This window comes from Balaenoptera borealis, assembly GCF_965194805.1.
Source record: "Balaenoptera borealis genome assembly, chromosome: 1".
Taxonomy (NCBI): Eukaryota; Metazoa; Chordata; class Mammalia; order Artiodactyla; family Balaenopteridae; genus Balaenoptera; species Balaenoptera borealis.
The window spans coordinates 155,275,968-155,297,588 of NC_138860.1; the positions used below are offsets into that span (position 1 = coordinate 155,275,968).

The window sequence follows — 21,621 nt, forward strand, 5'->3', positions numbered from 1 at the left end:
AAGGCCGCATATTGTTTGGTTTCATTTATATCAAATGTCCAGAATAGGCAAATCTACAGAGACAGAAAGTAGATTAGTTGCTGCCAAAGGCTAGGTTCTGGGGCCATGGAGAGTGACAGCTAGTGGGTACAGAGATTTTTCAGGGGTTGATGAAAATATTGTAGAGTTAGATGGTGGTGATGGATGCAGACTTTGTGAATATCCTAAAAACCATGGAATTGTATACTTCAAAGGGATAAGTTTTATGGTATGTGAATTACATCTCAATTTTAAAAGGAGGAGGGGAAGCTTTTTTTTTTTTTTTTTTTTTTTAATTTATTTATGGCTGTGTTGGGTCTTCGTTTCTGTGCGAGGGCTTTCTCTAGTTGTGGCAGGCGGGGGCCACTCTTCATCGCCGTGCGCAGGCCTCTCACTATCGCGGCCTCTCTTGTTGCGGAGCACAGGCTCCAGACACACAGGCTCAGTAGTTGTGGCTCACGGGCCCAGTTGCTCTGCGGCATGTGGGATCTTCCCAGACCAGGGCTCGAACCCGTGTCCCCTGCATTGGCAGGCAGATTCTCAACCACTGCGCCACCAGGGAAGCCCGAGGGGAAGCTTTTGATGTTTGAACTTCAGCTTTGCTACTTGTTAGTTATGTGACCTGGGCCAGTAACTTTATTTTTAGTGCCTCAAGTTTTTTTCTCTGTAAAGTGTGCTTAATAGTAGTACATTCTTCATGGGGTCATTGTAAAAATCATACATAAGAGCTCTTATTATAGTGTCTTGTAAACAGGAAGCACTCAGTGTTAGAGACTGTTATTAATATTTCCAGTTTCAGCATGACCAAATGCGGGCAATTCTGGTTAACTTTTATAAGATGAATCTTGTGTAAAAAATTGTTCAAATTTGGTATATGGAGTTAGAGTATGCCTCCTATCTTACTTTTGGTTTGTAAGTGAAATAGGAATAAAATGTTTGTTTGAAGTGTTAACATTAAGGCTTTTCTACGAGAGTGTCAATTTATGAATGCTAATCTAAACACCTGTATGTTTTTACTTTTAAATTTATAGGTAGCCCACTTAAGTGCTTAATAACTAATGACAATGATTTTCGACATTGAGTAAGTTTTTTTATAATCTAGTTGAAATGTGAGAAAATATAGTTAAAAGTCAGTTATTTATAATGGGGGCACTTTGTAATTCATTTTTAAACTCTTATGCCAATTTGGTTGATTACTTCACTGTCAGTGTAAAGTATGTTTTTAATTGATACAGATTCAGCGTTTGTTGGAAGCACAGTCTCTGCAACCCTGTTCCCCTAAGACAACCACTGTTGAAGACACAGTGCAAGCTGCCAGACAAATGGAATTGGTTTCCATGGAAGCACAGTCTCCCCCTGCTTTGCACATGAGAAAAAGTGTAAGCATTGCTGTGAGCACAGGTAATTTCATTTTTTTAATTTGTACGTGGTACACATAATATCAAAACCAAGGTGATGAGAGTATAACTTAAGTCTTTGTGTAATTTTACTCTTTCTGAAAACTATACCTGAAGACAGATTGGAAACCATATAACGTAATATATTGTTTGTTTTTGCTGCTTTCTCAAGATGAACCCCCAGTTCTAATGAGAGAAGTCATCTGTGGTTTGAGGGATCAGGGAAGGTTTCATCTATGCAGTGTTATTGATTCTGGACTTTGAAGGGAATGTAGAATCTTAGTTGGTGGAATTGAGAGATGGCAGAACAGATGGTAGAGAAAATAGGGCTCAGTGGGAAAACACAGGGTTCTGAGTTGTCTAGTACTCTACACATTACTGTGTCATGGAGAGCCTTTACTGCATATTTCACAAAGCCATGTCTACTTCATTTGGTAAGCAAAATAGAAGACATTTTTTTTTTAATTTTATTTTTTATTTATTTATTTTTGGCTGTGTTGGGTCCTTGTTGCAGCATGCGGGCTTTCTCTAGCTTCGGCGAGCGGGGGCTACTCTTCATTGTGGTGTGCAGGCTTCTCATTGCGGTGGCTTCTCTTGTTGTGGAGCACGGGCTCTAGGCATGCGGGCTTCAGTAGTTGTGGCACGCGGGCTCAGTAGTTGTGGCGCACAGTCTTAGTTGCTCCGCAGCATGTGGGATCTTCCCAGACCAGGGCTTAAACCCGTGTCCCCTACATTGGCAGGTGGATTCTTAACCACTGCGCCACCAGGGAGGTCCCGATATTTGATTTTTAAATACTTGCCTGATATTATGTATGTCTGATACATCTCTAATATAGTATCATAAATATTGTATTTAAGAATCAAAATCAGAGAGCCTAGGGATTTGCATTTTATATATTTTCTCCTGTTTTTCAGAACAGTTTTCAAAACACATATACACCCCGAATCATATTCAGAACCTTGATAGGTAAAACACATCATTTGAGAGCCACACCTCTTGAAGAGGTAGGGCCCAGAATGTCCTCTTTCCCTTTGTACCCCAGTTTTCTCTCTTTTCACCTTTCACTTACCTCTTCATGGCATTTCTGAGAAAATATAATCTGAAAACAGTTCTGGGTAATTGTGTTAAACTAATATAGCTAGTGTTACTTAACAAAGGTTTGTCAGAGAATTATTTTTATAAGTAAATGTTTGTTTCAGTATCTGTTAAATCATCTAACATCTAGGTGCCAGCTTGTTTTGGAATGCGGCAGGTGATGATCAAGAGCCTGAATCTCAGCTGAGACAAGATGATACCAAGATTTCCAGTGAGGACATGAATTTTTCTGTTGATATTAATAATGAAGTCACAAGTACTCCTGGTAGTGCATCTTCATTAAAAGCTGTTGATATTCCCAGTTTTGAAGAGAGCAACATTGCTGTGGAAGAAGAATTTAATCAGCAACTTTCTATATCCAAGTAAGATCTCTTTGATTCAGTATTCGTCTTACCTCTTTTTTTCTTTTTAAATTCTAATATTCTTCTGGTATTCTAACTCAGAAACTGTTTTCTAAAAGTATTTTCATTGGTATCTTTCCTAATGTGATTCCTATGTAACAGACAGTTCTTTTCTTTTTTTTTGAATTTTCTTTTTTGGCCACATTGCGTGGCATGCGGGATCTTAGTTCCCTGACCAGGGATTGAACCTGTGCCCCCTGCAGTGGAATCAAGGAGTCCTAACCACTGGACCATCAGGGAATTCCCTGTAACATAATTCTGAGCCTTCTAGAACCATTCCCAGATGTCAGTCATTGGATGTGTAAAACAGTCTGGCTGAATCAGAACATTTGAAGAAAATTTCAAAAATATGTATGCTCAGGCCTCACTGTAGAGATTCTGATAACACTAGATCCCAGTTGGAACTGGGGTCCTGAATTTTGTAAATTTTTAAAGATTTACCATATTGCAATTATATATGTATAACTAAGTCTTTATTTCTGAGAGATACAACCTGTTACCTGAGATATACTTCAGAATAAGCTGGTGGGGATGAAATGGCTAGGGGTATAGTTGAAGTAAGATAGAGTAGGTAATTTTAAAAAGTGATGGTACATAGTGATTTGTTAAACTCTTCTCTCTTGTGTCTAAAATTTTTCATTTTGAAATTTTCATTAAAAAAAAATAAGGATTGTGAAGTAATTTAGATCCTTAGCAAATTTGGAAATAAATTCAACAAATATTCTTTGAGTTTCTGGTACGTGCTGCCACAGAACTAGGCCCTAGAGATTGAGCAGTAGGTCAGGCAAAGCTCCTGACATCATGGAATTTCCATGAGTTGTAGAGACAAACAGTAACCACATCAGCAGGAAATCATATAATTTCATATAATGACAACTGCCTGAAGAAAATAAAGCAGGGTGACCAAGTGGAGTGTAACTGGGATAGTGGCATGGGAGTGAGGGGCATTATTAGGTAGGGTGGTGAAAGAAGCCTTCCCTCAGGGGGTAACATTTGAGCAGTGGCTTGAATGATAAGAAGCCAGCCATGACAATATCTGGCGAAGAGTGTTCCAGGTGGAGGAAATGGCAAGTATAGACCCTGAGGTGCGCCTGAGCTTGAGAGTTCCAGAAACAAGCAGGAAAGCCATTGTGGCTGAACTTAGTGACTGAGAGAGCACAGGAAATATGGTCAGAGATATAGGCAGGAACCAAATTATGTAGGGCTTTGTAGGTTGTAGAAAGGAGTTCTGAATTTATTTTGTGTTCATTAGAACCAGGGAGGATTTTAAATGATGGAGTGGTATGATCTGATTTTCATTTTTTAAAGGCCATTCTAGCTGTTTTGTGGCAAGTGAACTGATGAGGGTTAAGAGTGGAAGTAGGGAGACTGGTTAATAGACTAAAGACCAAGTGAGGTGAAGGTGCCTTGGAATTGACTGTGGTGGAAGGAATCAGGTGTAGAATAAATGTTAAAGGTAGAGGAATAATGTAGGCTAAAACGCTACAGGGTAATATCACATGAAACAGTTTTAAAAGAGGTGAATTCAGTGGTGGGGGTGGCATGTGGCAGGCAGTTGATTACTTTTTAAAATTATTAGCCTTTTGATAATATTTGACATTTTAAATTATTCTGATTACAATAATGATTAAAACAATAAATACACCCCTCCACAAAACTAGAAATATTTATCTGCTTTGCTCAGTAGAGTATATGTCTTAACCTTACAATTCAATTAAGTACTCATAGTATGTACCACAAGTGTATTAAAAAGATCTGTATATGTGTCTCCCCGACTAGACTGAATTCCTACAGGATAGGGATCCTACTCATTTCTGTATCTTTAGGACTTGACCCAGTGTCTGTTTCCCCATGTTAGCTCCTTCATAAACGTTCAGTGATAGGAAGAGCAATTTGGGGTGAGCCCCAAAATAAGTCCACATTTTATTTGGAATAATTATAGAAACTGAGAACAAAGAGGCATGAACTGTGGTTATCCTTGTTTATTCTCCCTAACTTCTGTAAACTGTAGACTATCAGGAATTAGGAGGTTTTACCCCTGAAATAGTTTTAAGTCAGAACTTTAAAAAATCTCCAATCCAGGGACTTCCCTGACGGTCCACTTGTTAATAAGACTTTGCCTTCCAATATAGGGAGTGTGGGTTTGATCCCTGGTTGGGGAGCTAAGATCCCACATGCCTCGTGGACAAAAAAACAAAACATAAAACAGAAGCAATGTTGTAACAAATTCAACAAAGACTTTAAAAATGATCCACATCAAAAAAAAAAATCTCCAAGCCATTGTGGTTTTTAACTTCAGAAACAGATCTGAGTTCATTGATAGAATGCAGTTAATTGCTTTTTCAGGGCAATTAACTAACTCTGTTGATTCCAACATATAACAGATGTAAATCTGATCTTTGTTCAGCATAATATATGACTTGGATTAAATAGTATCTCCAGTGTTGTATATGGTGGTTTTGGTGCTTCTTTAGGAGATTCTTCCCAAACATCTGGTCTGATTCATGCTGTGGTTCCCAGTGCTAAGTATTCATACATGGCACCTGGCCACCTGGGTTCCCTGCCCGCTTTGGGTGTCTTGCTGAATCAGTCAAATGTTAAAACAGTTTGTGAAAGATAAATTTTTTGGCTTGCAGCATATATGGTAATTGGTTGCTTCTTCCCAGGGAAGAGTGGTAGATGATATTTCTTTTGACACAAGCTTGCTTTTTTTTTTTTTAAGAAGTCGTGCTTTGGACATAACTACTAATACTTGCCATATTAGAATCATCTTTAAACAATTTTTTAAATTTGAAATCTTTAATGTTTTGGTTCTTTTCTTCTTTTTTAGCTTTTATTTTTGTTTGGTAGGTTAGACACCAAGACACATATTTTTAAATTCTTGAAAATGCAATATAGTAGAGTGATTAAGAGCATGGTGCCAAACTGCCTGGATTTGAATCACAGCAGTGTGACCATGGACAGGTCTCATAATGTCTGGATGACTCTGTTTCCCTGTGTATAAATGGAGACAGTGAAAGTAGTACCTATCTCAGCATTGTTGTAAAGATTAGATGAGTTAATGTATTTAAAGCACATAGAATAGTACCAGAATTAGTACCTAATTATTGTCATCATTTAGCTAAAGGTAGAATAAGGCAAACTCAGTAACTGACATGGACTCTCCTTAAAAATAAAGTACTTTTGCAAATGTTTGCATGATAAAAATCCTGCTCAGTACAAGTACTTTCCCAAAAAGCCATAAAATCTCTACAGGCTGGATTTCTGCTTCTACATTTGAGTTTTGGTATTTTCACTACAGTGAAATTAGTTAACATGGTTGAAGATAAAAGTTCAATGTGATATTTAGGAAGCAAGGGGATAGCAGCAGGAGATGAAGAGAACTAGCAATTACAGACCACCCACTATGTTTATCTGGTACTATGCTAGGTACTTTGTATCTCCTTTAATCCTGTCTCATGTTTTTCAACCCAGGGAGGTGGATATCATTTTTCCCATTTGATGAATGAGGAAACTGAGGCCCAGAGAGATTAAGAAATTTGCCCCAGACACGATGAACAAACTGTAATATAAATGAGAATATATGTGACCTGAGAGATAAAAGGAAGTGCTAATGGGGGTTGAAAGAAGCAAGAGGACATACCCAGTTAAGGTTTTAGAACATCATAGAGGAAGCAGAGTTTTAAAATGTCCCTCGAACAGTAGATAGGATTTTGATGAGAGTGTGCCAATTTAAAGGCATTAGAACAGTAAGTCTTGGCTCCATGGCACTTGAAAATACAGGTAAATTTGGGCCCTTCACCAATTCAGACTCTCTGAAGGGAGAAGTCCAAACAGTTGTATTTTTTAAAACTTTACAAGTGATATTGATGTGTAGCCAAGATTGAGAACTGTTCTGTTGTAGACGAAATTTATGGGCAGAATTCAGAGTACTGTTAGTAATCCAGTTTGTTCAGAATATAAAATAAAACAGGAGGCATTGAAAGAGATTGGCTGAAAAGCCAAGTTGACTACCAAATTTCAGAGAGCTTTGATTGACAGTATAAGGAATTGTGTTTGTTTTAATAAACCTTTTAAGGTTTTTGCCTGTTTTTTTGTTGTTGTTGTAAAACAAAATAACATAGAATTTACCATCTTAACCATTTATATACAGCCTATCAAGATGAAATGCTTATCTAGTATCACTAGGAGCTGACGGTACAAAGCAGAATGCTGCTGAGTCTTACCCTGTTCTCCCAAAGTTACTGCACTTCAAATATACTTTAAAGATACCTTGATAACTAACACTTACTTTATATATGTCCTTTCAAGCAGCTCTTCTCCACTTGTGGGAAAAGAACCTGATGTGCCTGTATTCTTTCCAAATCCTCTGCTGGCAGAGAGTGTAAGCATGTGCTTCCAAAGTGGACCAACAGAGGGTGCCACTAATAGCTCTGTAACATCAGGGGAACCCAAAACTGAGCAAGTAATGCAACCCTTGCCTCATCAACCATCAGATAACCAGAAACTATTCCAGGATGTGTTGGTAAGAAAATGTAAAGCATTTCATCTTTTGTGAGATGGTTATTTAGTCTAGGGTATGCTAGTTAAGCCTTTCCTATCCTTAAACTGATTGGGACCTTGATATAAAAAGATTTTCCCCAAATTAATGATATATCACTTATTTCTTTTAGCTTTTCATAAATTATGATAACCTAAATTCAATAACTCATTGTAAGCATGCCAGTCACCAGATACTTAGATAGCCAGGAAAAAAATGTCTTACTTTAAAAATATGTTGACATTATGTCAAATTCAAACTAAAGTTAGTACCAGAAAAATAAGCGAGAGTTTGCAGGAAGCTTGAAAATTGGAAAGTAGTAGAATATTTATGATAATATTTACTGACTTTAGTTCACATAAGCAGATTTTTATTGAATACTTAGCTTAGTCTAAGAAAATGAACTAAGTGGATAATATACAGATGAATATGACCGTCTCTGCCTTTGAAAACCTGGGGGAAATAGCCCATGGATACCAGTAACAAATAACTATAGGACAGGCTGAGAAGTGCTGTAAGCAAAGGTAGCACACAATAAAAAGGGGTAATTCTGGTTGGAGGAAATAGTCATCTTGGAAAAGCTAGAATGTAAACTGGGACTTGAAGTTCGAATGACTGTGGCTGTCACTTACCAATTGTAGACTTTGGAACATTTGATTTCTCCATTCATAATTGAAGGCTAATTAAACATACTTCATAGGGCCCTAAGTATTCATGAGTTAACACATATTTGTTATTTGCCTGCTAGGTCCTAGACTGGTGCTAGCAGCCGTGTGCTCAAGGGAATGAAATATGATTTAAGGTCAGGAAGGCAGAGATAGGATCACAGGTCATTCTCATTCAAAGCGAGAAAAGAGAGGAGTCAAATTCTCAAAGTAACATAAAGATCAAACTTATAACTCTGAAACATTATCATTTTTCAAATGAAGGCATGATTTTAAACTTTTGTTTATAAAGAATTTACTATAAATCCTTAAAAATACTTGAAATATTACTCAAATGATTTTAAATCTTTTGGTTTTAAAATGAACAAGTTCTGAACAAACATTCTAAGTTTTCTCTAGGATCTGATGAAATCATTCATTCATTAGGATGGACTTCTTTTATAAAAACTCCATAAAACTTGGCAAATGTATTTGATATTTTGTAGAATTTAGCAAGATAATATTTTGCTCTTCTCTGGCATTACTTACCACTATTATTTGCATTTTTGTTTCCTAAGACTGTTAATAGTGATTTTTCAAATATGTCCTTTTTCTTTTTTCATCAGGGTCAAGGGAACCACCTATTGAATAACTCCCACAAGGAAACTGAGCAGCCATCTACCAAAGCAGTAATTATCAGTCACGAATGCACCAGAATGCAGAATGTTTACCATACTAAAAAAAAAAAACATGATTCAGGACCGGTGGACAAAGATTGTGTTCTTAATGCAACCCTTAAGCAACTAAGAAGCCTTGGAGTAAAAATTGATTCTCCTACTAAAGTGAAGAAAAATGTACATAAAGTGGATCATGCCAGGTAAGTTTAAAATTTGTTTTAAAAGATAAAGAAAAATTTAAATGTATTGCAGCTGTCTCATGAAAAAAGGTATAAGCTTGCCACTCAATTCAATTGGCTTATCCTTTTTTCAGGGTCTACTATATGATGAATATAAGAGATGGTTTCTACCCTTTAGATTTTTCTAGTAGAGGAGAAGGTTATAGACCTAAGTAATTTGAGGGTTATTGGGGGATATCTCCTGGGTAAAGATGCCAACAAAATGCTCTGGGAGTCTTACAGAAAGAGAAATGAGCTTTTGCTCATTTTTGGTGTCTGGAAAAGTTTTCCTGGAGGTGATGAGGTCTGCGCCAGCTACTGGATGTACAGTTAATGCAGTTGTGCCATCTAAAAGGCAAAAACATTCCTTTTTGTGGGACTCCCCTGGTGGCGCAGTGGTTAAGAATCCACCTGCCAATGCAGGGGACATGGGTTTGAGCCCTGGTCCAGGAAGATCCCACATGCTGAGGAGCAGCTAAGCCCGTGCACCACAATTACTGAGCCTGCGCTCTAGAGCCCGCGAGCCACAACTACTGAGCCTGTGTGCTACAACTACTGAAGCCCGCACGCCTAGAGCCCATGCTCTGCAACAAGAGAAGCCACTGCAATGAGAAGCCCACGCACCGCAACGAAGAGTAGCCCCCGCTCGCCGCAACTAGAGAGAAAGACTGCGCGCAGCAACAAAGACCCAACGCAGCCAAAAATAAATAAATTTTAAAAAACGATTATTTCCTTTAAAAAAAAAATTCCTTTTTGTAGAAATGTGTTTTGAAGAATATAGTTATATGAACCTTACTTATTGCTCACCAGTTCCAACTGGCCATGTTCTGTTTAGATTCCTCTTCATCGAAGATCACCTCAACACATACTTGTTTTTAAAGAGGATAAAATCTGGAAATTATGTTATTAAGGCTAGTGTGCTTTCTATGAATTATTTTTGATGTCATTTTCTAGTTACAAAAGTAATACAATTTCATGATTTAAAAAAATATCAGGGGCTTCCCTGGTGGCGCAGTGGTTGAGAATCCGCCTGCCAGTGCAGGGGACACGGGTTCGAGCCCTGGTCTGGGAGGGTCCCACATGCCGCGGAGCAACTGGGCCCGTGAGCCACAACTGCTGAGCCTGTGCGTCTGGAGCCTGTGCTCCGCAACAGGAGAGGCCGCGACAGTGAGAGACCCGCGCACCGCGATGAAGAGTGGCCCCCGCTCGCTGCAACTAGAGAAAGCCCTCGCACAGAAACGAAGACCCAACACAGCCATAAATAAATAAATAAATTAATTAAGTAAGTAAGTAAGTAAATAAATAAATAAAATAATCAAATAACATGCAAGAATATCAGATAGAATGCAAAAGCCCCCACTTCCCAAACTCCTCAGTCTGACTCCTCCTAGGTTATTTCTCTTAACTGTTTCTTTGGTATTCTTCTAGAAATGCTCTAGGCATGTTCAAGTATGTATCTGTGTGATAAGTGTTGCAATTTGGGTTTTTTGCTTAACGTTATATCTTAGGTACTTTTCTTTATAGGTATATGCAATTCTTTCTCATGCATTTAAACAGCTGCATAATATTCTCTTGTGCTCATGTACTATAATATAGTGAACCCGAGTTCTCTATTAATGGACTTTTAGGCTGAATCTCTTATTTCTTATCTCAAACAATGCTAAGTGAACATCATTCTACACGTACTTGTACAAGTGTCTTTGTAGGATAAATTCCTGGAAGTAGGCAGGATCAAAGGATATGTGCATCTGAAGTTTTGGTAGATGTTGCCATTGCCCATCAAAATAGTTTTACTAGTTTATATGCCTACCACCAGTGTAGGAATGAGTCTAGCATTTTTGAAGGTTTATTTCAATACTCTTGGGATAGAGGCTATATACATCTGTTAGAATGCATAAATCACCCTGCTATCTGTGTGGAACCCTTACGTTTTGGTATGGCTGTCTGTAGGGAATAGTTTTTAAGTAATGTATTTCTTCATAGTGGCCACCCTGTTTTAATGTCTTAAGTGTGAAACATTGAAATGAATAAATTTTCAGTATATAATGAACTTGATTCTGTTTTTAAATGCCTATAATGAAATGGAAAGTAAAGCCTTTTTGATGTATCAGTGTGGAGTAGTCAGATTCTTCTGCTCTCTATTTAAATGACAGTTTATATTATAAATTTATACTATAAAAATAATACATGCTCAGGGTTGGAATTTTACAAAATGAAGAAAATGTCATCTGAACTAATAACACCCAAAGAAAACTATGTTTCCTCATAGTTGCTGTTTTACTATATATATAATTTTGTTCATTTTTCTTTACTTACCATTACAAAATAGACATTTTCATTTAATATTATGGGCTGTTCCCATTTTTAAAATTCAGTTACCTATATGAGTTGAAAAATCCATAGATATACATTCATAGATAGGATTTTAGTTTCATGTAAGATGATTTTCTCAAGGAAGTAAAAGCTGATGTGAAAAAAATTGTTTTCAGTTCAAAACAATATGTTAAATTAATCATTTCCATAGAGGGGTAAGCTGGCTAAAATTTTACAATAACATAGCTATATCTTCACATGAAAACTTTTTTAAAAAAAGCTTTATTTTATGTTATAAATTGTGTAAAATATTGTAGAGCTTTGGAAATAGAGTTTGATATTTGTTTTGTTTCCATTGTCAAAGTAATATGTTTATTTTGGAAACCTTGGAAAATTTAGAAAAGTAGACAAGGAAAACCCATATTCAGGGGAATTCCCTGGCGGTCCAGTGGTTAACACTATGTACTTTCACTGCTGAGGGCCTGGGTTCGATCCCTGGTCGGGGAACTAAGATCCCACAAGCCGCGAGGCCAAAAAACCCAAAACAAAGCATATTCATACCAACCAACTTCATTTATTATTAAAAATTTTGCTTTTGTATTTCCTTTTATTTTTCTAAAATAATTTTAACAGCAACCATTTATTGAGTGCTCATAATGTATAGGAACTGTGCTGAAGTTTTATGCAACATTATTTCAGTTAATCCTTGCAATAATCTATGTGATAGATACTATTATTATACATGTGTTATAGATGAGGCAATTAAGTACCAATTTACTCAAGGCTCCACACCTGTAATTTTAAACCTGCTCTTCTAACTCCAAAGTCCATAGTTTTTTTGTTTTGTTTTGTTTTTTTACTATTTTGCTCTATGCCTATTGCTTGTTTAATTTTTTGGTGGGGTCTTAACGGTGATGTATATTTTGCTGCTTTGTGTTTTGACCATACTGTATATACCCTCCCAAAAAAATGTTTTTGGTTTTACACTGGAAAATAATCATGTTTTCAAAGTTGTTCTAATGTTTTCTAAGCATCATCTTTAATGGGGAACTAATAAACCAGTAAGTAGGACATAGTATTTGTTTACTTAACCCTTCCCCTCTTGTCAGAACTGAGTCAAATTGTTTTCAATGTCTTACTATTTTAAATATTGCTATGATAAACATCCTTTTGCAAAGATTGCATTTTTTAGGTTTAGGGTTATTTCCTTAGACTAGAGTCTCAGAAGTGGAAAGACTAAGTCAAATGGTAGGAAAATTTTAAGGCCGTCACTACATTGCTTTCTGAAAGAGTAAGATTTTTACCTTCCTACCAGCTATATGTATTAGTAGTTCACCAATACTTTTACTCATTTTACTTCAATAAATATGTAATGAGCTGCTACTGTGAGCCAGCTATGAGAAATATCATGGTATACAAGATAACCTAGGAAAGACATCTTTCCCCTCATAGATCTTATAGTTCAGTGGAGAAGATGCACAAATAAAGTCAATTATAAAATACTCTGATACCTGCTGTGAAAAGGAAGGATATAGTATATCATGGAAGCACATAGGAGAGGTACCTAGCATATTTTCATACTGTATTATAATTACCCTATATTAAAATTGACCATTTTAAAGATCTGTGCTAATTTAGACCAAAAATTCTTAAATTATCTTTAATTTATATTTTATGCATTATTAATGGGTTCTATATATTATTGTGATTAAAAATGAAACTGCACTGAAACTATTTCTCTAACACATATAAGTCATATTTTGTTGTCAATAGTCTTAGGCTGAGAGGAGATTCCAAGCATAAGACTATCTAAAGCCTACCTAATTAATTCACGTTGTTTCACAGTTTGTCTTGAACTTAATTTTTTTAGTATAATCTCCTAACACTCTCTACCAAATTCCAGTTTACCCATCTTTGGCATTTGCAAAGTTCCTTGCTGTTAGTTTTACCTGGGATGCTCTTTTTTATCTTTCTGCTTGCCAGAATCCTTATCCTTCAAAGCTAAACTCAGACGTCACCTCCTTTGTCAATGTTTCTGGGACCCCTCACCAGAATATTGACGTTATGTACTCTCAGAGTACCTCGTTTCTAATAAATTATATAGCATGTTCTTGTGATAGCCTTTCCAGCAAGATTGTGAGTTTTATCTATCTGTGAATCCTTATTGCCTCTACCACACTTGGTGGGTCTTCATGGATTGATAAAGGAAGGAAATCCAAACTACTCAGGTCATCACTGAAGTTTACAATGAATGCCTTATTTTTATAAGTACCTCTGTAATACTTTTTGTCAGTATTTATGGCCTTGTTATCTTTTAACACATATTGGTATAATATAGCTGGTGTGCTAAAAGTTCATAAGGCAATTGTTTAGAATTTAAGACACATTTTTCCTATAGAAATAGTGTATAAATTGTAGTTTGGCATTCCAGAAAAGTAATCTTTATAGTCCTTGTAATGCCTGTTGTTGTTCTAGTTCTATAAACCAGCTACCTTTGTCATTGTACCTATGGAAAACTTATTTCACGTTCCAGTTCTGGACTGCAGGAGCATATCTTCCAGCCAGAAGAGTAGCTGAGACAGGGCAAGGAAGATTTCCTTTCTGCTTTCCTGTTCCATAACACTGCAGATTAAGAAGGTCCAAAAACAGGAAAACAATGAAAGAAGGTCCCAGACATACCTAGAAATTGTAGGGAAGATGGAGGACTGGCAGCAGCCTCCCAGGCATATTCCCAATTGGAGTGACCTTTTGAATTCAGAACAGATCCTTAGCAGTCTCTCTAGTTATTTCCTTGCTCTCTACTTGAAAATGGTATGTTTTCTCTAGTTGAAAACCCTATGTAGGATAAGTAGGGGGTAACTAATCGGGATTCAAGCAGGACAATAGTCAGGGTTGGTTTTCATCTTTAAGTAAGTTGGAATAATTCCCTTAATTATTGGCATGTGACTCTCATATTTAAACATAAATGGACTCTCATCATCCTTTTGTGACTGCGTATCTAATGAGATTCTAATATAGTATATCTGTGATCAAGGCTTTTAGGATTTGATCAGTGGAATGGCCTACTTTTGCTTTTCATCTTAATTACGCTAGTGTTGTTTATATGCGTTTGTTCTGAGTATTATTGATTTGTTTTGTTTTCAAAGTAATGGTGTTTCCTCCAGACCCCAAATCGAAACTAGCTAGCTGTGTTAGACAATGAAACTTGAAGAACCTTCTAAACTGATATTGATTGTTTTCATGGATTTATATAGACCTTTTAACCATTCTATAAAAGATCTATTATTACTCAGCCATAAAAAAAGAATGAAATAATGCCATTTGTAGCAACATGGATGGACCTAGAGGTTATCATATTAAGTGAAGTAAGACAGAGAAAAACAAATATCGTATGATATCACCTATATGTGGAATCTAAAAAAAATGATAGAAATGAACTTACTTACAAAACAGAAATAGACTCACAGACATAGAAAATAAACTTATGGTTACCAAAGGGGGTGGCGGGAGGAGATAAATTAGGAGTTTAGGAGTTTGGTATTAATGTATACATATTACTGCATATAAAATAGGTAAACAACAAGGACCTACTGTACAGCTCAGGGAACTATATTCAATATCTTATGATAACCTATAATGGAAAAGACTCTGAAAAAGAATATATATATAAATAACTGAATCACTTTGCTGTACACCTGAAACTAACACAACATTGTAAATTAGCTATACTTCAATTTTTTAAAATGGTTTAAAAAAAAAGATCTAATTCAAATTAGATCTACTTTTTCTCAATATTTAACCTTTTGAATTAGAAGTTTTTATTTGCCTTTTCATATTATTTACATTAATATTATCTATAGATATTATATATTTTTAATATGTACAAGTCTTCTGATTTAATATGCAAATTGCTTATGATTTTGAGGAAATAGGCAAAGAAAGTAGAAAAATAACTTTATATTCAGATGATATTAGCACTATGAATATATCATAAAAGAATAATATCTAGATAGATTGGTACTATCTCTTCCATCTTTTTTTTTTTTTTTCTTCCATCTTATTAAGACAGTCTCCAAAGCAGTAAATACCAAGAAGGTTGAGGAAGAATTCCAAGGTAGTTATAAAGAACAGCATTATTAAGCACATTCTTCCATTGTTTGGTAATGACATCACTGGTTTTAGGGGATATTGATGGTTGAAAATAGTTTCTTCAAAATTTCAGGTACTTGTGAGAATAAAAATACCTGATAGTTATTTGGGTTTTGTGAGGGTAGGGATGCAGGCAGTGGCTGGCATGTATAAAACAGCTGAATTTCTTCATTGGATGGTATGGAAAGTCATAGCATATTCTTTGACTAGAATATAATAATAATATAATATATTGTATATTATATATATATTATATATATAATATAATAGTACACAGAGGACTCTGATTTTTAGGGAATAGAAAAACTCTGATAGCAAAATACAAATTGCTGAATACAGTATAGTGAAACAGTGGTTATAGAGCCCCAGAGAGTAAGGCAGACCTGGGCTTAGCTTGCCAGTTACTAGCTGTTCAACTTAGGGAAATTAGTTAAAATCTCTAGTCCTTAGTTTTCTCAACTGTAAAATAAAGATAATAATACCTATTTTATTCATTCAGTAAATATTTATTGAATGCCTACCCTGTGCCAGGCACTGTTCCAGGCACCAAGGATACTGCAGTGGTGGGGGAAAGAGACAAAAAAATCCCTTGCCCTCATGGATTTTCATGAGGGAGCTAGACAATAAATAAGAAATATGAGGTAAATATATAGGTAGCCATAAGTGCTGAGGAGAAAACAGAAAAGTAGGGGAAGGGAAATGTGAATTGTTGTAATGGAGAATAAGGTTGAAATACATGATAGGGACAACCTCCCAGAGAAAGGTTTATGCAAGGATTAAATGAGGCACTGAATGTTTAGCAGAGTGCCTGGCACATAATAAGGCATCAATAAAAATTAGCAGCTATTATTGTATATGTGATATACAGGAAAAGGCAAGTCAATTGATTACTGTTAATGAGATAAACCAACCAAAGTGAGTGAGGATTATATCTAACAAAAGAAAATTAGTGTATACACACACACACACGCACACACGTCCATATCCAGAGACTGGTTGATATTTTTCATTCATTACAAATGGAATCTCTTCAACTATGAACAATGTAATATTCTGAGCTACTCACCAAATCTTTTAATGTTATATAATCAGATGTGTTTTCTGTTTGATTTTATTTTTGTTTTACTTTATCAATATTAAAAAGCTTTACATCTTGGGGTCTTATATTTGGTCTTAAAACCATAACTGGTATAAATTTAGGAAAATTAATTTGTGTTCCACTTTCAGTCTTTGCATCATGGATTACCTTCTAGGTTATCATAGTTACCCCTTGAATGTATCTGGATCATCAAGACTTAGATGTCTGAGCTCTCAGATAAAAAGCACCATCAAGCTTAAAGCTGAAGACTTACTGTTACCTTCATAGAATGGAACATATTTACAGTAACACTGTTTAGTACCCAGAATAAGATAAATGATGGCCTGCTCTGTTCTGTCTTTCAGTGTGTTGGCATGCATCAGCCCTGAAGCAGTGATCTCTGGATTAAACTGCATGTCATTTGCTAATGTTGGCATGAGTGGCTTAAGCCCCAACGGTGTGGATTTGAGCATGGAGGCAAATGCTATAGCTCTGAAATATTTAAATGAAAATCAGCTGTCACAACTGTCTCTCACTCGATCAAACCAAAATAACTGTGACTCATCTTTTAGCCTTCTACATATTAATACAGACAGAAACACAGTGGGCCTTAGTTTAATTTCACCAAACAACATGTCATTTGCAACCAAAAAATACATGAAGAGGTATGGACTGATTCAAAGCAGTGACAATAGTGAGGATGAAGAGGAGCCTCCAGACAATACAGATACCAAGAGTGAACATTTAGTGAATCAAAACCTTACGTGCATAGCTGAACAACTTGATTGTCAGAAAGAGCCTTCTAAGAATGCTTGTGAGATAACTACTCGTTATAACTATGACTCCATGGGCACCCACACAGATATGCCAGTACTGAGAAATATTACAAATGAAGTTGTTCGGCCAAAAGCAACACCACAGTTGAATGAAAACCCAGATTTCTTATTAAAGAACCTTAAATCAAGTCCTGCAGTGAACCTCCGAACTGGAAAAGCAGAATTCACCCAACATCCTGAGAAAGAAAATGTAAGGGACACTCCGATTTTTCCTGAAAGTTTGAAACCTTCTGATACTTTAAAGCAAATGAATAGTATGAATTCAGTAGGCACCTTCTTAGATGTGAAGCGTCTCAGACAGTTGCCAAAATTATTTTAAACTTTTAACTCCCCTGCCCTCCTGATATGAGGATGGGATGTCTCCTGAAGATACTTATGGAAGCCAGAGCCTTTTGATAGTTTGGGAATTCCTAGTCATTCTAGGGATCTCTCTGTTTCTTGGTAGCAGCTGATGGCAAAGAGCTGAACAAGTGACCTGATTGTCTATGACATGGCTGGCTATTAGGAGGGCTAAGTGCTCTTTGTTCAGATAGTGGCGTTCAGCATCACTGGATTTTTTTTTTTTTTTAAACAAATCCTGAGATCAGTTATTTCAACAAATTTAGATAAGCAGATGCTATCCAACTATGAATCTGAATTGCTCTTTTATACTGTACACTTTGAAAAGTAAGTCTGTTTTCCTAGCATTTTGCATCTACCCAGTATCACCAAAAGAATATAAAGTTATCATGACCCATAAATTAGCTAAATCAACCCTTATTGAATTTAAGGGGAAAGTTTTATTTTTAAAAGTAACTTAACATCTTTTATACAAGGAGTATAGATGTTGTCTTAAGATGCATATTTGTTAAATACTGTGGAAGTAAAACTTTTGCACTCTTGTGGGTTGATGTTAATGTAACATTTTCAACATATAGCACTAGCTATCACATAATAAGAAAATTATTGAGTATGAGTGTGTTTTATAAACTTTGTGAGTTTTTCAGATGTTTTAGTATTTTTTAATGGAACTTAATAAAAATGTCTAGATTGACTGCTTTCCTTTGTCCTCTGCTGTAGCATATCCTTCTCCACTTCTTAAAAAAAAACTTTTTAGACTCCCCCAAAATTACAAAAATGATACAGAGAGTTCAGGTGTACCCTTTATCCAGCAACCCCCAATGATAATATCTTATATAACCATAGTAAATGATCAAAACCAAGCAATTGACATTGGGTGCAATATTAGTAACTAAACCACAGACTTTTCAGGTTTCACAAGTTGCTGCACTCATTTATTTACTTTTTGGTATATAACTATGAAATTTTATCACTTATAGATTTGCATAACCACCACCACAGTCAGCATACAAAACTGTCGCATCATCACAAAGAAACTCCCTAGTTCTACTCTTTTAAAATACAGCCTCCCTCCAACACTAACTCCTGACAACCAATGATCTGTTCTCTATCACTAGAGTTTTGTCATTTTGAGAATGCTAATATAAATAGAATCATAGTATGTAATTTCTTGAAATTGGTTTTCACTCAGCATAATATCCTTGAGATCCATCCAACTTGTTGAGTGCATCAGTAGTTGCTTCCTTTCCTCACTTTCTTAAAAAATAAATTTTAAATTGTTTTTTCTGAATGTAAATGAAAAAGTCCTCATTCACTTGAGAGAGAAAGCTCTTCTGCTGAAGTTAGATTAAGATGTCATTGCCTTATATCAAAATTTGATATGTAAATTGGAAAGAAGTGGACTTTGGGTCTCTAAATACCCAACTGGGGCCTTCTAAGGTAATAATCTGATGAACCAATTTATACTTAGCCAGCCAAAGTACGGCAACATGGTGCTCTCTGCTGTTCCCCACTGGAGCCAGGCACCAGTTAGTGTACATTTCCCTGTTACATTGCTCTTTCAGGTTAAAATCAAGATATAGAAATGTCACTGATGGTGATTCTCTGTGTTTACCTTTGTTCCCATAGGCAATGTCTGGGGCTTCGGTTATTTTAATAAATATTTTTAAAATCCACTTATAGGTTTCACTGGAGTAAATTTTTAAGTAATGGAATTGTCATCGCCACTTCAAGTGTGTTCTGTTTAACTTTAGCCCTCAGTGTTTCACCCAAGAAGTGAGTGTAAGTACAATTTATATTGCATATTATTTAAAAAACTGAGAGAATGCTGATTCACTGAAAGCCTCATTAACTATACCATTATCTCTGGTAATCCTGTAATTTTCACACCAAACAAGAAGTTCTCTATCTGAGCAATGAAAACTGAACCCGAGGCTTTTTAGGCAGAATCTAATTCCATCACTGCTGTTAGCACATCTAATTCAAGGCCTCTGATAAGACACTTAAGCAGTTTTGGAGACTGAGTTTAGACTGTAGATTAATTCAACAAAACATGTCTCCTACTAACATCCAGAGAAGAGGGACCATCACTGAAGCCTCTCTAGAAGTTCTCTAAGAAGAGAACTCACTCTGGAAGTTATTGGACAAATTAGTATCTACGATAGCTTTTCAGCATCTTTGGATAAAGCATTAATAAGGGAAAAGTTGGATTAAAAGACTTTGGAGATGACTGCCTCTCAAGTGACATTTGTCTGAATTTCTTTCTTTCATCCAGTCCCACAGAATACTGTTTATAGATATGTGGGCACTACATCAAATGGAATAAGGAAATGATGGAGCTTCTATTACCTGGGAAAGAAACCTATTAGTCTAGGTCCTGGCCAGTCGGCACCTCCACCCCCTTCATCAAATGTCCCTTCACTCAACCTCTGAGCCCCTTGATGGTTAATTACTCTATGCTCACTTGTCCTCTGCCTTTCCCTGCCTGTGCTAAATAAGCTCCAGAGAAGTGGATGTAGACATGTTAGACATAAGTCTTGCTTTTGCCAGCTGTAAAGGCTCTAGGGAAAACAGATACACACTGGAAACAGTGGCACAACAGTATGAGACAGTGTATGATGAAAAGCCAAAACGAGCGATTCAGACTATGAGGAGCCACAACAGTGTAATCACGACAGCTTCCATCTTTTAAGACTTAACTGCATGCTCACAGGGCGCTGTGCAGAGCACTTCACATGCCTTAGTTCATTTAAGCCTCCTGGCTGACCCCAGCTGGTGATTGTCATCCTCATAGTTGAGGGACTGACCTTAGGGAAGTAACTTACACAAGTAAGTTGTTACCAGAGATTCAAGCTCAAGCTCCTGCTAAGCCACTGAGAAATGCAACTTATCTGAGGCCTGAGGAATTCAGGAAGAGCTTCCTACGAGACACAGATCTTGAGCTGAATGAATGATTTTGAATACTACAGTCGGTGCTATTTCAGGTACGTGCTGTCCTCCAAGCTGCCGGCCTTATTTTCTGCCAAGAAGTCCCCCTGCCCTTTAGCCAAGACCAGAAACTACTGGTTTTTTAGTCAACAGTCCTGAAGAAGGGAACCCCAGCTCTGTTAATGTTAATGAGTTCACGTCAATGATTTTACATCGTGGTAACCTCTATTGAGTACCGTAACGGCTCCAGGAAATTAGAGGAGCAAAAGAGTTTTCTATGCCCTTGTTTTCTAGACATTACTCTTCTTTTTTTTTTTTTTTAGATTTATTTTATTTATTTATTTACTGGCTGCGTTGGGTCTTCGTTGCTGTGAGCAGGCTTTCTCTAGTTGCGGTGAGCAGGGGCTACTCTTTGTTGTGGTGCGCGGGCTTCTCATTGCGGTGACTTCTCTTGTGGAGTACAGGCTCTAGGCGCACAGGCTTCAGTAATTGTGGCATGCGGGCTTCAGTAGTTGTGGCTCGCGGGCTCTAGAGCGCAGGCTCAGTAGTTGTGGCGCACGGGCTTAGTTGCTCCGCGGCATGTGGGATCTCCCCGGACCAGGGCTCGAACCCGTGTCCCCTGCATTGGCAGGCGGATTCTTAACCACTGCACCACCAGGGAAGCCCCTAGACATTACTCTTTTTTTTTTAATTTTATTTATTTATTTATTTATGCCTGTGTTGGGTCTTCGTTTCTATGCGAGGGCCTTCTCTAGTTGTGGCAAGTGGGGGCCACTCTTCATCGCGGTGCGCGGGCCTCTCACTATCGCAGCCTCTCCTGTTGCGGAGCACAGGCTCCAGACACGCAGGCTCAGTAATTGTGGCTCACGGGCCTAGCTGCTCCGCGGCATGTGGGATCCTCCCAGACCAGGGCTCGAACCCGTGTCCCCTGCATTAGCAGGCAGATTCTCAACCACTGCGCCACCAGGGAAGTCCCCTAGACATTAC

The 21,621-nt window shown here is 36.9% G+C and overlaps 1 protein-coding gene across 5 annotated transcripts in view; it reads left to right on the forward strand.

Annotated features, from left to right (window-relative positions):
• Positions 1-20,837, forward strand: part of STIL (STIL centriolar assembly protein) — a 67,530-nt gene extending 46,693 nt beyond the window's left edge. For 3 of the 5 annotated variants that reach the window (XM_082370215.1, XM_082370214.1, XM_082370217.1), the window contains 5 exons: positions 1,254-1,419; positions 2,642-2,873; positions 7,224-7,437; positions 8,723-8,973; positions 16,897-20,837. In XM_082370215.1, coding sequence (XP_082226341.1) covers positions 1,254-1,419; positions 2,642-2,873; positions 7,224-7,437; positions 8,723-8,973; positions 16,897-17,686 — 1,653 coding nt within the window. In that variant the 3' untranslated portion in view covers positions 17,687-20,837. The remainder of the gene's footprint in view (positions 1-1,253; positions 1,420-2,641; positions 2,874-7,223; positions 7,438-8,722; positions 8,974-16,896) is intronic. The other 2 variants (XR_014238107.1, XM_082370216.1) reach the window with 2 other exon arrangements.
• The last annotated feature ends 784 nt before the right edge of the window (positions 20,838-21,621 follow it).